Source organism: Haliotis cracherodii, unplaced genomic scaffold, assembly GCF_022045235.1.
Source record: "Haliotis cracherodii isolate W230 unplaced genomic scaffold, xgHalCrac1.p SCAF_1, whole genome shotgun sequence".
Classification (NCBI taxonomy): Eukaryota; Metazoa; Mollusca; class Gastropoda; order Lepetellida; family Haliotidae; genus Haliotis; species Haliotis cracherodii.
Genome location: NW_027266264.1, coordinates 74,201,807 through 74,216,548, shown reverse-complemented (window position 1 = coordinate 74,216,548; position 14,742 = coordinate 74,201,807). Strand labels below are relative to the sequence as shown.

The window sequence follows — 14,742 nt, the reverse complement described above, 5'->3', positions numbered from 1 at the left end:
GTAGTTTACTCGCATATATCAAATGTATAGAAAGTGTATACAACAGCGACTTTCGTGAACAAACATTAAGCGGTCACCCCTAACGAAATGAAGGTACATGCAGAGCTATTACCAATTCACACAACGTTTCAGCTTTCTAGGCCTTGCATATCTTGAGAATACACATGTGATGTAATTTCTTAAAAATAAAGATAGATTCACCATTCTGAACAAACATCTGATGTCTCCATTAGAAGGAACGTTCAGATTTCAGCTTTCACAAGTCCAAAAAACATTTCTATCAGTGATGCGTTCAATCTGGAAATATCCCCCACATGTCTACATAAAACATTTCGAAAGCTTTGCTGAAGCCTTTAAGCACGTGGTCAAAATAAATACGTCAAATCAAAGTCAATATTAAACGTATTGCAAACACGGAACACATACGACAAACTGCGAGAGCTTTACTCATAGTTGTTAGAGCTTTACAGAAGGCAGTTTGTGATTACATTGTAGGGTATTTCAGTGAAGGATCCGGGTATGCATATCTCGTTACACAACAGGTACAAACCAGTGCTTGTGTGTGCTGTGGCGTGGCGTGGCGTGGCGTGGCGTGGCGTGCCGTGTTAACAATTTCCAAGTTATATCATGGCTTCAAATCGCGGTTGAAGAATCGGGTTGGTTTAACGCCTCACGCAGCAATATTCCAGCTTCATGAAGGCGGTCCGAAAATAAACGACTCTGGACCAGACAATTCAGTGATTGACATCATGAGCATCGATCCACGCAAATGGGACCGATGACATGCATCAACCAAGTCAGCGAGTGTGTAAATTGAGATAGATTTTGATATAATACTCAATTTCGGAAGAAACACACACCCTAAAATATGAGATATTCGAAAACGAAAAGATATTTTACAAATAGTTTTCGGACATTTCTTACTTAAGAATGTGTTTCTCTTTTGGAAATCATTATAAATTACATAATTTATACAAATAGAAAAACACTCGTTTGTACGTTTGATCAGTATGTGCCATGACACATGATAGTGTACCGCCATTCATTCAAGTAACAGGGCTCCAACTGTAGTTCAAACCCCATATTCAGCTAAGTGAGCATTAAAATCACGTTTGAGTGTGTGAGTTAGAAATAGAGCCTACTGGCCCATTTTAAAATACTAAACTTCATTGTCCCCGATTTAAAATGTGATCTCTCAAATTTAAAAGTGGCCCGTGTACGGTTCAGTATCAAAAATAACATTCCATTGCCAATGATTGCCTTTATATAGTTGGAATAGTGCTGAGTGTGGCGTTAAACAAGAAACCGACTTAAATCAGGTTGGTACTTCACGACACTACAATCCCCTTAAAATAAATCATGAGATATCTGCACATAATTCAAATTAAGGTTCCAAAGCCTAATAGGCAATTTTGAATAATGGATTAAGCTTTTAGTGGAGATCTTTGATACTATTTGCATTGTTATTTACTATCCAACAGCCAAATTAGAGGCGGCCTTGTCGAGACGGGTAATACCCGTCCGTGAACATGCACGTGTTGTTGTATACAGAAATTAGACAAACACACGATATAAACGTGACACTGCAGTTTTTTAATGGAAAACTAGAAAAACTATATGCTGTTTAACCATTAAAGATAAAAATATTGAGAAAAAACACAAGTCTTCTACTTTGGGGGACAGTACTTGTTGGTAATAAATTGTTTCTCTGATGTGAACACTGTGGAATAACTTTCACAAAATCGTTGTCTGAACGACCATTTCATAATTATATATATATAAATGTTTTTTGTTTTTTTAATACTTTACTATACTACAACTTTGATGTTGATCTTGTAGAGAATGTAAGAGACAGGGCAAGGCAGGGTGTATTCACGATCTGGTTCAGTATGGCTTTGATTCCAGAAGATTCAGTTCACCTTGGAATTGGGCCCTTCGGACACCTGCAACCGCGTCGACAAGACACGAAACTATCCACATAACCAATGGTATAGCCAGTGCAAGTTCTTCTAGAGGCGGTTCTGTAGGATGAATAAATCAAAATGTATAAGATGTTTTCTACACGATTTTACATATTCCGAGTTGGAATTATGAACATATGACGCGATCGATGGCATGATTCATAAGTGAATAGTATTAATCAAACGGGCAATTAAAAAACACGTGATGAATTACTTAATTTTTTTGCTAAGCTACACACATTCAGTTGAGACAATTACATTTGATTGTTTAATGCCGTAAAACGTATTTTAGTTATGTGACGAGGACCTGTAAACAATTGAGGACTTGACCAGGAAACCAGTGATCGTTATTGCGAACAACGTCCCACGCCGTCTGGGTAGTGGGACGATAACACGCAATCAACCGATACACCTGATTGGTCTATTCTAACCCGGAATTTGATGAAATGATTTCTAAGTGAACATTTTTTCAATCTCACCGGTATCTGGCACATCTTCCCCATCCCCAAAAGCCACAACTTGTGGTATATCTTTGAGAATACTTTGTATATTTCCATATTCTGCAATAAAAATGTCAATTCAATTCAAGTAATATCATACACACAAAATAATTAGCCTATAAGATGTTCCACTGGATTTATTTAAGGCCCATCCTCCCTTTGATGTGTGGTGGAGTGTCCACGGCTTTACAGGTGAAAGTTGCAGTTACATGTACCTGATTTTGTCATTTGTGACTACAAAACAAGTTCGAGGAAATCGAAAATTAAAATTCGACTGATCAGAGATCAAATAATGACAAAGGATTGAAGGAATTCAGCTTAACTGAACAGACAATTATTTCGGTATAACAGAGTTCGACACAACAAAACTAAATAACCAACAGTGGCCTTACGGTTCTTTCCTCGAAACACGCTCCGTTATTTTGCACTCAACACAGTGGCAGTCCCAGACTGAAAGGAAATACGATATTGTATTGGAGGGTTCATGTGTGAAATTTGTGGACATGTTTCATGAACACAAAAAGATCCAATTAATGCAATTGATGCTAGTAACATGATCGAGTCAGTTCAAAGACAACTGTATCACAAATCACATACAATTCAAACGTGAGCATCATGAAAGATGGTGTAACCTTCAACAAATGTATGTCCTTTCTTCAGCCCCTCTCGAAATCCACGCCCGTGCGCCCTGCGTAAGGTCAAGGTAGTTTGTTGCTATGTTAATGACACATATGCTATCAATATTTCAATCACGTGTGTAGTTATATTCCATAACCCTTCACCTTAAGTATCCAAACATGTTTCGTTACGCATATCCTAAACATATATACAACACAACACAACACACAACAACCCAAACCGTAAGGATATTGATTTTCATTGAGATTTATATCTTGGCTTTCGGGTTATGAATAAACCAAATGCATTGATAAATAGATCAGCCGTCCAGTAACATTACCCTGATCTTACCCATCATAAGACTAACGGCATCCATATTAAAACCAAACAAAACATTCATATCATGAACCTTTACACCCAATACATTATGAATAAAGAATATGATTAATAAACCCTACTGGATGAATAGACTGAATGACTGAATGGACTTAGCATAACTCACTCACTGACTCCACCAGTCCAAGACAGATGAGGACCACACATAGTTTCAGTACAGCTGCCATGGTTGTTTTGCCTCTGTGGTCAACACCAGACTGATGTATGTAAGGGCCGCCTCAAACGTTTAACGAGTTGTAACATCCGCTTGCTATGTAAAGTAAACATGGCCAGACTCCTTAGACTGCTCCTCACACCTCATATGCACCTGCATTGTGAATACACATTTTATGGCGCGAGTATATCTATATTTAGAAAACATGTCATGGTAACCTTGAAGTAAATGTAAACAGTTTCTTCGGTTTCGGCCTCGCTCTTTAAACAGTCACATTTTCTAGCATGTGTGTTACGTAGATTGTCATGTGTATTTATGTACAATAACACTAAGTTAGATAGTATAAAAATCACAAATCACAGACAATTCAGTGATTGACATTATGAGCATCGATCCACGCAAATGGGACCGATGACATGCATCAACCAAGTCAGCGAGCCTGAAGAATCAGGAATCCCCACAAGGGTTTGTGTAAATTGAGATAGATTTTGATATGGTACTCAATTTCGGAAGAAACACACACCCTAAAGTATGAGATATTCGAAAACGAAAAGATATTTTACAAATAGTTTTCGTACATTTCTTACTTAAGAATGTGTTTCTCTTTTGGAAATCATTATAAATTATATAATTTATACAAATAGAAAAATACTCGTTTGTACGTTTGATCTGTATGTGCCATGACACATGATAGTGTACCGCCATTCATTCAAGTAACAGGGCTCCAACTGTAGTTCAAACCCCATATTCAGCTATGTGAGCATTAAAATCACGTTTGAGTGTGTGAGTTAGAAATAGAGCCTACTGGCCCACTTTAAAATACTAAATTTCAGTGTCCCCGATTTAAAATGTGATCTCTCAGATTTAAAAGTGGCCCGTGTACTGTTCAGTATCAAAAATAGCATTCCATTGCCAATGACCACCATCATATAGTTGGAATAGTGCTGAGTGTGGCGTTAAACAAGAAACCGACTTAAATCAGGTTGGTACTTCACGACACTACAATCCCCTTAAAATAAATCATGATATATCTGCACATAATTCAAATTAAGGTACCAAAGCCTAATAGGCAATTTTGAATAATGGATTAAGCTTTTAGTGGAGATCTTTGATACTATTTGCATTGTTATTTACTATCCAACAGCCAAATTAGAGGCGGCCTTGTCGAGACGGGTAATACCCGTCCGTGAACATGCACGTGTTGTTGTATACAGAAATTAGACAAACACACGATATAAACGTGACACTGCAGTTTTTTAATGGAAAACTAGAAAAACTATATGCTGTTTAACCATTAAAGATAAAAATATTGAGAAAAAACACAAGTCTTCTACTTTGGGGGACAGTACTTGTTGGTAATAAATTGTTTCTCTGATGTGAACACTGTGGAATAACTTTCACAAAATCGTTGTCTGAACGACCATTTCATAATTATATATATATAAATGTTTTTTGTTTTTTTAATACTGTACTATACTACAACTTTGATGTTGATCTTGTAGAGAATGTAAGAGACAGGGCAAGACAGGGTGTATTCACGATCTGGTTCAGTATGGCTTTGATTCCAGAAGATTCAGTTCACCTTGGAATTGGGCCCTTTGGACACCTGCAACCGCGTCGACAAGACACGAACCTATCCACGTAACCAATGGTATAGCCAGTGCAAGTTCTCCTATAGCCGGTTCTGTAGGATGAATAAATCAAAATGTATAAGATGTTTTCTACACGATTTTACATATTCCGAGTTGGAATTATGAACATATGACGCGATCGATGGCATGATTCATAAGTGAATAGTATTAATCAAACGGGCAATTAAAAAACACGTGATGAATTACTTAATTTTTTGCTAAGCTACACACATTCAGTTGAGACAATTACATTTGATTGTTTAATGCCGTAAAACGTATTTTAGTTATGTGACGAGGACCTGTAAACAATTGAGGACTTGACCAGGAAACCAGTGATCGTTATTGCGAACAACGTTCCACGCCGTCTGGGTAGTGGGACGATAACACGCAATCAACCGATACACCTGATTGGTCTATTCTAACCCGGAATTTGATGAAATGATTTCTAAGTGAACATTTTTTCAATCTCACCGGTATCTGGCACACCTTCCCCATCCCCAAAAGCCACAACTTGTGGTATATCTTTGAAAATACTTTGTATATTTCCATATTCTGCAATAAAAATGTCAATTCAATTCAAGTAATATCATACACACAAAATAATTAGCCTATAGGATGTTCCACTGGATTTATTTAAGGCCCATCCTCCCTTTGATGTGTGGTGGAGTGTCCACGGCTTTACAGGTGAAAGTTGCAGTTACATGTACCTGATTTTGTCATTTGTGACTACAAAACAAGTTCGAGGAAATCGAAAATTAAAATTCGACTGATCAGAGATCAAATAATGACAAAGGATTGAAGGAATTCAGCTTAACTGAACAGACAATTATTTCGGTATAACAGAGTTCGACACAACAAAACTAAATAACCAACAGTGGCCTTACGGTTCTTTCCTCGAAACACACTCCGTTATTTTGCACTCAACACAGTGGCAGTCCCAGACTGATAGGAAATACGATATTGTATTGGAGGGTTCATGTGTGAAATTTGTGGACATGTTTCATGAACACAAAAAGATCCAATTAATGCAATTGATGCTAGTAACATGATCGAGTCAGTTCAAAGACAACTGTATCACAAATCACATACAATTCAAACGTGAGCATCATGAAAGATGGTGTAACCTTCAACAAATGTATGTCCTTTCTTCAGCCCCTCTCGAAATCCACGCCCGTGCGCCCTGCGTAAGGTCAAGGTAGTTTGTTGCTATGTTAATGACACATATGCTATCAATATTTCAATCACGTGTGTAGTTATACTTAACCCTTCACCTTAAGTATCCAAACATGTTTCGTTACGCATATCCTAAACATATATACAACACAACACAACACAACAACACAACACAACACACAACAACCCAAACCGTAAGGATATTGATTTTCATTGAGATTTATATCTTGGCTTTCGGGTTATGAATAAACCAAATGCATTGATAAATAGATCAGCCGTCCAGTAACATTGCCCTGATCTTACCCATCATAAGACTAACGGCATCCATATTAAAACCAAACAAAACATTCGTATCATGAAACTTTACACCCAATACATTATGAATTCAGAATATGATTAATAAACCCTACTGGACGAATGGACTGAATGACTGAATGGACTTAGCATAACTCCACCAGTCCAAGACAGATGAGGACCACACATAGTTTCAGTACAGCTGCCATGGTTGTTTTGCCTCTGTGCTTACTTACTTACTTACTTACTTTGGAGATTTAACGTGCGCTTTCCGACTGATGCGTTTTTCGCACAATGGCCCGGCCAGGCCATTTAATGTGTTTCTGAAAGGGGCGAAGGTGGCCTGTGCAACCCTAAGAGGGGGCTTTAGGGGTTGCTTATATAATTTGGGAATTTTGAGATTTGGAATAGATGCCGATGGGGTTGGGGAGGAGAACTAAGGGAGCTGGGTATGGTGGATGTTTGTTTATTTATGTGATTTTGATTTGGTAGGTTATTATGTTTTTAGATGTGTTTTATTAGTTCCGTTTTGATTAAGAATACGCCTAAGGCCTTGAAGTTTTCTAGTTTATTTTGTGGGTTTAGTATTGCTTCTAGAGTGAGAGCCTTGTTTAGATTGAGGGTGGTTTGTAATGCGGTTCGATGTGTGAGGTAGTGTGTGCAGTGGATGAGTGCGTGTTCTGGGGTTTCTGGTTGTTTGCAATGTGGGCAGTTACCTGTAGTGTGTTTTTTAATTTTTTTTAGGTGGTTATTTAGGTTGGTGTGTCCTGTTTGGAATTTAGTGATTACTCTGTCGATTTTTTTTGATGGATGGAGAATTTTTGGTTTGGTTAGTGGTTTGCTGAGCACTTTTTTGATTTGGCTATTTGAGTTTAGATAAAGCATTACCATTTTTTGGTGATTTTTTGCTTGTTTTACACTTTTAATTTCTGATTTTGAGATGGGTAAGTTTAAGCTTATTTCTGGGATTTTGAGGGATAGTTTAGCTGCTTTATCTGCGTTTTCATTACCGTATATTCCTACGTGGGCGGGGATCCCCAAGAAGGTTATTTGTTTGCCTGCCTTAGTTAGGTCGTTGGAGCTTTTAAGTATTTGATTTATTAATTTAGGTCGGTTTTTGGTATTTTTGTTTTGGAGGGCTTGCTGTCCACTTAGGAAGTCGGTAAGTATTAGGATTTTTTTGTGGTTTTTGGATTCTTGATTATGGAGGGCTGAGGCCATGCCCATTAGTTCTGCCGTGAATATTGATTGGTTATTTGGGAGTCGGAAGGATTGTATGGTTTTAGTTGGTTGTGTGGTATGGACTCCGAAACCTGTGTGTTTGGAGGTCGGATCTGAGGATCCGTCCGTGTAAATGTGACACCAATTTGGCCAATTTTCGTGTATGTATGCTAGTGTGGTGGTTTTAGCTATGTTTGGGTCGGTTTGTTTATTTATTTGGCTAGCTAGTGTTGTGTCTATTTTGGGTATTTTAAGTTTAGGGGTGAAGATATTTGATTGTTTGCTGTTTTGTTTAAGATTTTTAATTTGGTGTTCATTTAGGTAGTTTGTTATTCTTTGGGATATTGGGGTAAGTAAGGGGTGTTTACGAGCTAGAGCTTGGTTTTTAGGGCTGATGTTTTGGTTTATTAAGTTTTGGATGAGAGGGTTTGATTGGGACGCGGCCCAGAAATTTAAGCTTAGCTGTTCCCTGCGTAGACTTAGTGGCATCTCTCCTGTTAAGGCCTGAAGTGAGGTGTAGGAGGTGCCATGTTGGGTGCGTGTAATTAGTTTGAGAGCCTGATATTGTATTGAGTCAAGTTTTTTAGATAGGGAGTTGTTAAGGGTGTTGTATATGGCGCAGCCGTAGTCTAGTTTTGATCTAATTAGTGCTTATGTAGAGAGAGAGAAGAGTATCTTTGGAGGCTCCCCAGTTAGAGCCAGTTAGGCATCTTAGGGTGTTTAGGTCTTTACTGCATTTAGTTGTTAGGTTTTGGATGTGAGCATCCCAGGTGAGATGTTCATCGAAAATAAGTCCTAAGAATTTGGTTTGTTTTTGAAATTTGATTGTTTGATTGTTTAGCTGGAGGATTGGGGAGTCGGGTTTCATGTTTTTATGTTTGAATACTATTCCTGTTGTTTTTTCTGAGTTAAGGGAGAAGCCCCATTTGTCAGCCCATTGTTGTATTTTATTAAGAGATTTTTGGAGTAAATTTTGGGCCATTTTCATGCTTTTAGTGCGGATCCAGATGGCTCCATCATCCGCGAATTTTGATGTGTTTACCTTAGGGGATAGGCCCTCGAATAGATCGTTTATCATTATATTGAAGAGGGTGGGGCTGTCTCTGTGGTCAACACAAAACTGATGTATGTGAGGGCCGCCTCAAACGTTTAACGAGTTGTAACATCCGCTTGCTATGTAAAGTAAACATGGCCAGACTCCTTAGATTGCTCCTCACACCTCATATACACCTGTATTGTGAATACACATTTTATGGCGCGAGTATATCTATGTTTAGAAAACATGTCATGGTAACCTTGAAGTAAATGTAAACAGTTTCTTCGGTTTCGGCCTCGCTCTTTAAACAGTCACATTTTCTAGCATGTGTGTTACGTAGATTGTCATGTGTATTTATGTACAATAACACTAAGTTAGATAGTATTTGAAAAACACGTTCAAACGGGACAGAATATTGTTTGTGAACAGTGTATCCCCGTAAGAAATATGCACCATGCACAATGTCGTAACACCACCATGAAAGATGTCCTCACAAAAAGCCTGCGCATTAATGTGTTCGCTGGATCACCCTTTATTCGGTTACTGTTAAATCTCGTACATGGTGTTCATACCATACATAACCACTTCTTTTCTCAGGTTTCCACGTCAGCAAATACACCTGTTTAGTTTATACAATATGCTTTCTGGAAAGATGAAAGCACTTGGTGCTAAAAGTGGAACATTACAATGAAGAACAAGTTATATTATGTAAGATACCTATTGATTCAACCCACACAAACAAACCTTCATGGTCCATTTCAAAACTGCGCATATCAATCCCAACTCCATATTTCTGATCACATTGTTCCTATATGCAGGCAAGTATCAATGCACAATGTACATGTACGTACATATCGTCTTTCAGCAATAAATATATCTGCTATTTTCGTTTGAGTTGTTTGATCATGGTCACTACAATCAAGAGCTCAGTAAACCAAACTCGGACCTGTCCATCCAACGCTGGCATTTGCAAGGGGACCACGTCTCACAAGTCTGAGCAATGCACTGTTTTCTCTTACTGATGTTACTCTGGGTCTTCCTAATCTTGGTTGATCCTGCACATAATTGATTTGACTGCTAAACGACTGATAACAGTACGTTGATACCCTAATTGGCTACCTACATGTATGTTCCTGTAAGATATCCCAGTGTTTATTATTACAATTCTGGTCTGTCTTTAACGTACAGATATTGGAGGAGGAAGTGACTTACTCAACAAATGTGCTTCCTGTCACATATCACTTAAATAGGACGAGGAAGTGAGAAATAAAGACATGAAAACCCACTTTGACATGTTATTGCTGACTCAACAGGATGTGGGAACATTAGTTATTCTCCAAATGAAATTTACGGCATTGCATTTTTGGGGTACAATTTGAGGTTGGTGTGTTCATAAACATAAAACACCATTTACGAGTGTATTTGCATGTAATTATCCCCCGCCCCAAAGAAGTTGGGGGATATAGAAATATAGAAATGGGTTCCGTCCGTGTGTGTGTGTGTGTGTGTGTGTGTGTGCGTGCGTGTGTGCGTGCGTGTGTGTGTGTGTGTGTGTGCGTGTGTGCGTGTGTGTGTGTGTGTGTGTGTGTGTGTGTGTGTGTGTGTGTGTGTGTGTGTGTGTGTGTGTGTGTGTGTGTGTGCGTGTGCGAGTGTGCGTCCCGATATCGTTTCCGGAGCATGCGATTTAGGAATTTTATAAATTGATATTTTTTACGTTTCCATGGCAACAAGTTGGACTTAGGTTCTAAAAGGGTGGTATTCGTTTCCGGAGCGTAACTCAAAAACCATTAAATCCTTTCTTACAAAACTTTGCATGTCTACTAGGCACATACTGAACTGGTGCCTTTTGCTATTTAGGAATTTTATTATTTTTTATTTTTTACGTTTCCATTGCAACAAGTTGGACTTAAGTTCTATAAGGGTGGTGTTCGTTTCCAGAGCATGCCTCAAAAACTGTTAAATCCTTTCTTACAAAACTTTGCATGTCTACTAGGCACATACTGAACTGGTGCCTTTTGCTATTTAGGAATTTTATAAATTTTTATTTTTTACGTTTCCATTGCAACAAGTTGGACTTCGGTTCTATAGGGTAGAGTTTCTTTCCGGAGCATAACTCAAAACCCATTCAATACTTTCCAACAAAAACTGTGCATGTTTACCAGACACATACTGGACTGGTGCCTCTTGCTATTTAGGAATTTTAGAAATTTATATTTTTCACGTTTCCATGGCAATTAGTTGGACTTAGGTTCTACAGGGGTGTAACTCCAGAGTGTAACTCAAAAACCATTAAATACTTTCTTACAAAACTTTGCATGTCTACCAGGCACATACTGAACTGGTGCCTTTTGATATATAGCACTTTTAGAAATTTTTATTGTTTATGTTTCCATGACAACAAGTTGGATTTAAGTTTTAAAATATGATTGGTTTACTTAAGTAGTATAACAAATAAACTGTTAAATATTTCCTTGCCAAACATTGCATGTCTATATATAAAGCGCATACTGAACTAGTGCCATTTGATATTAAGAAGTTTAAGAAATGTTTATTTTAGAATTTCCATTGCAGTTATTTTGACATGGGCTAAAAGAAATGTTGGGTCAGTTACCTGGTAGGGACAATAACGTGTTAAAATGGGCGGGGGACAATAACGTGTTAAAATGGGCGGGGGATATAGATGACTTTGTCAACTATACGCTTGTTACAATTAAGGTGTCAAAGCCTGATAGGTCATTTTGAATATTGGATTAAGCTTTTAGTACAGACTATTTGCCTTGTTATTTACTAAACACAAAAATATTGACATGACAAGTCTTCTACTTTGGGTGACTGTACATGTAGGTAATAAATTGTATCTCTGGTCTGAATGCTGTGGAATAACTTCAACAAAATCATTGTCTTAACGACAATTTTATAAATATATGTATACATATTTTTCTAAAATTCTTTTCTGCGCTACAACTGTGATGTTGGTGACAGGACAAGGCAGAGTTTATTCACGATCTGGTTCAATATGGCTTTGATTCCAGAAGATTCAGTTAAACCATTTGACACCTGCAACCGGGTCGACAAGACACGAACCTATCCCCGTAGCCAATGGTATAGCCAGTGCAAGTTCTCCTGTAGCCGGTTCTGCAGGATAAATAGATGAAAATGAATTAGATGTTTTCCACACTATTTCAAATATTCCAAGTTCGAATTAATAACATGTGATGCAATCGATCGCATGATTCATAAGTGAATATATTAATCACACGTGCAATTAAATAACACGTGATGAATGACTTATATTATATCTAAGCTACACGCATTCACTTGGGATAATTACATTGGATTGTTTAACGCTGTCTTACGTATTTCAGCAATGTGACGACGGCCTGTAAACAAGTGAGACTTGACCAGGCAAACCAGTGATCGTTATTGCGAACAACGTCTCACGATGTCTGGGTAGTGGGACGATAACAGGCTATCAACTGAGACACCTGATCTATCACTATATACATTTAATTGCCACTTACGACAAGCATAGTCTGCTTTTGATCTATTCTAACCCGGAATTTGATGAAATTATTTCAAAGTGAACATTTTTACACATTTCAAGTGAAACATTTTTACAATCTCACCGGTATCTGATACACCTTTCCCATCCCCAAAATCCACAACATGTGGTGTATCTTTGACGATAGGTTGTTGATGTGTATATACTGCAATAGAAATGTCAAGTCTTTGTAAATGAACACATTTCAAGTAATAACATACACACAAAATAATTAGCCTATAAGATGTTCCACTGGATTTATTTAAGGCCCACTCTGCCTTTGATGTGTGGTGGAGTGTCCACGGCTTTACAGGTGAAAGTTGCAGTTACATGTTCCTGATTTTGTCATTTTGGACTACAAAACAAGTTCGAGGAAATCGAAAATTCGGTACTGATAGAGAAAAAATAATGACAAAGGATTGAAGGAATTCAGCTGAATTGAACAGACAACTAATTCGGCATAACAGAGTTAGAGTCAACAAAAATGAATAAATAATCAACCATGGCCTTACGGTTTCCTGACCGAGACATGCTTCATTATTTTGCACTTGTCACAGGGGCAGTCCCCGACTGAAAGGAAATAAGATACTGTTCACGTATGCACACCCAAAGGATCACCAACGAAACACAGACAAATCAACATATGCGCAATCGCACAAACTTCATTAAAAAATAGGTTTTCACCCCTCTTGAAATACAGCAGCCTGTCACAAAACCCTGCATCAATTCTAGATATGTTCATGTTTTATGAGATTCTATTAATTCAAACATATAGCGAATTGTGTCGTGAGTGTCACGATATCTGAGGAAACACACATATTTCTGGCATATCAGATTTTAGCAGTCAAACAGCCATGCAGGGTTCTTGTGTGAAATTTGTGGACAGGTTTCATGAACACAAAAAGTTCAAAACCAACTGTATCACAAATCACTTACAATTCAAACGTGAGCATAATGAAAGAAGGTGAAACCCTCAACAAATGTTTGTCCTTTCTTCAGCCCCTCTCTAAATCCACGTCCAAGCGCTCCCCGTTACGTCGAGGCAGTTTGTTGCCATGTAAATAACACATATGCTATCAATATTTCAATCACAAAACTTGTGTAGTTTTATTCAAAGACCCTTCCCCTTAAGTTTCCAAACTTGTTTCGTTACGCATATGCTAATCATATACACAATACAAGAAAACAAAACACAACACAACACAACATACAACTTTAGGGTCACTGGTATTTTTCATTGATATTGATATCTTGGATTTGAATATATGCAATGTATCGAGAAATAGATCAGTCGTTAATCCCTTACAGGATATAAAAATATGGCTGAAAGGTGCCAAAGTATCTATTTTTAGGAAGAGTCTTTGACCCAAGATGTGTATCGTAGAGTTTGTCGGTAAAGGCATCACACACTTTTGGCAAAACCTCTTCTTTTTCACGAAAGGTAAACACTTCGCATTTGTCGCTCATTTTAGTCAAATGAATGCATGTTATCTCATCATCACAAAAGTTAAAACACTGATAGTTTTTTCATAATTATCGTGTCAAAAGGTCCAAAACTTTCAGTAAAATCGACGGTCAAATGAACGTGTCCGATAGGCTTTTTACGTCAAAGAATAACATGTCCACATCAGTGTCATTGCCCTCATCCAGCATTAGACCAACGACATTGATGTTAAAAAACATTCATTTCATGAAACTTTACACTAAATACCTCATGAATTCAGAATATGATTAATAAACTTTACTGACTCTGAATTGGCGATGCCTGTCTTACCGAATGACTCCACCAGTCCAAGACAGATGAGGACCACGCACAGTTTCAGTACAGCTGCCATGGTTGTGTTTGCCTCCGTGGTCAACACCCGACTGATGTATGTGAAGGCCGCCTCAAATGTTTAACCAGTCGTAACATGGTTGGTAATTGTAACCAATTGTAACATTGTATGGTACACATGGCCATTTAGACTTCTCCTTACACCTCAATGTACACCTCCTATAGACCTGCATTATAAATAAACATTTTATGGCGCGAATATATCTATATTTAGAAAACGAGTTCTGGTAACCTTGAAGTAAATGTGAACAGTTTTTTCAGGAGAATTTGAGTAAAGAAAACAATGCACATTTATGGTGTGCATCTAAACTTGTACACATAATTACACACTTGATATATACTCTCCAAGAAAGATAGAGAACATTAGAAAATAAAAAAATGTT

At 37.8% G+C, this 14,742-nt stretch overlaps 1 protein-coding gene across 1 annotated transcript; it reads right to left on the bottom strand.

Moving 5' to 3' along the window:
* Positions 1–11,672: 11,672 nt before the first annotated feature.
* Positions 11,673–14,404, bottom strand: LOC139468580 (uncharacterized). Its single transcript, XM_071250649.1, has 4 exons — positions 14,300–14,404; positions 13,038–13,095; positions 12,611–12,691; positions 11,673–12,119 (listed from the first exon to the last, which is right to left on the bottom strand). Exons 1-4 carry the CDS (start codon positions 14,358–14,360, stop codon positions 12,026–12,028), a joined length of 294 nt encoding a protein of 97 aa, XP_071106750.1. The 5' UTR covers positions 14,361–14,404; the 3' UTR covers positions 11,673–12,025.
* Positions 14,405–14,742: the final 338 nt, after the last annotated feature.

Bases quoted from the DNA above. Each gene is read 5' to 3' on its own strand.
- LOC139468580 (XM_071250649.1), bottom strand. From the start codon at position 14,360: ATGGCAGCTGTACTGAAACTGTGCGTGGTCCTCATCTGTCTTGGACTG. The intron at 13,096-14,299 runs GTAAGACAGGCA...ATTTCCTTTCAG, and splicing joins TGGACTGGTGGAGTCATTCG to TCGGGGACTGCCCCTGTGAC. The intron at 12,120-12,610 runs GTGAGATTGTAA...TTTATCCTGCAG, and splicing joins GAAAGGTGTATCAGATACCG to AACCGGCTACAGGAGAACTT.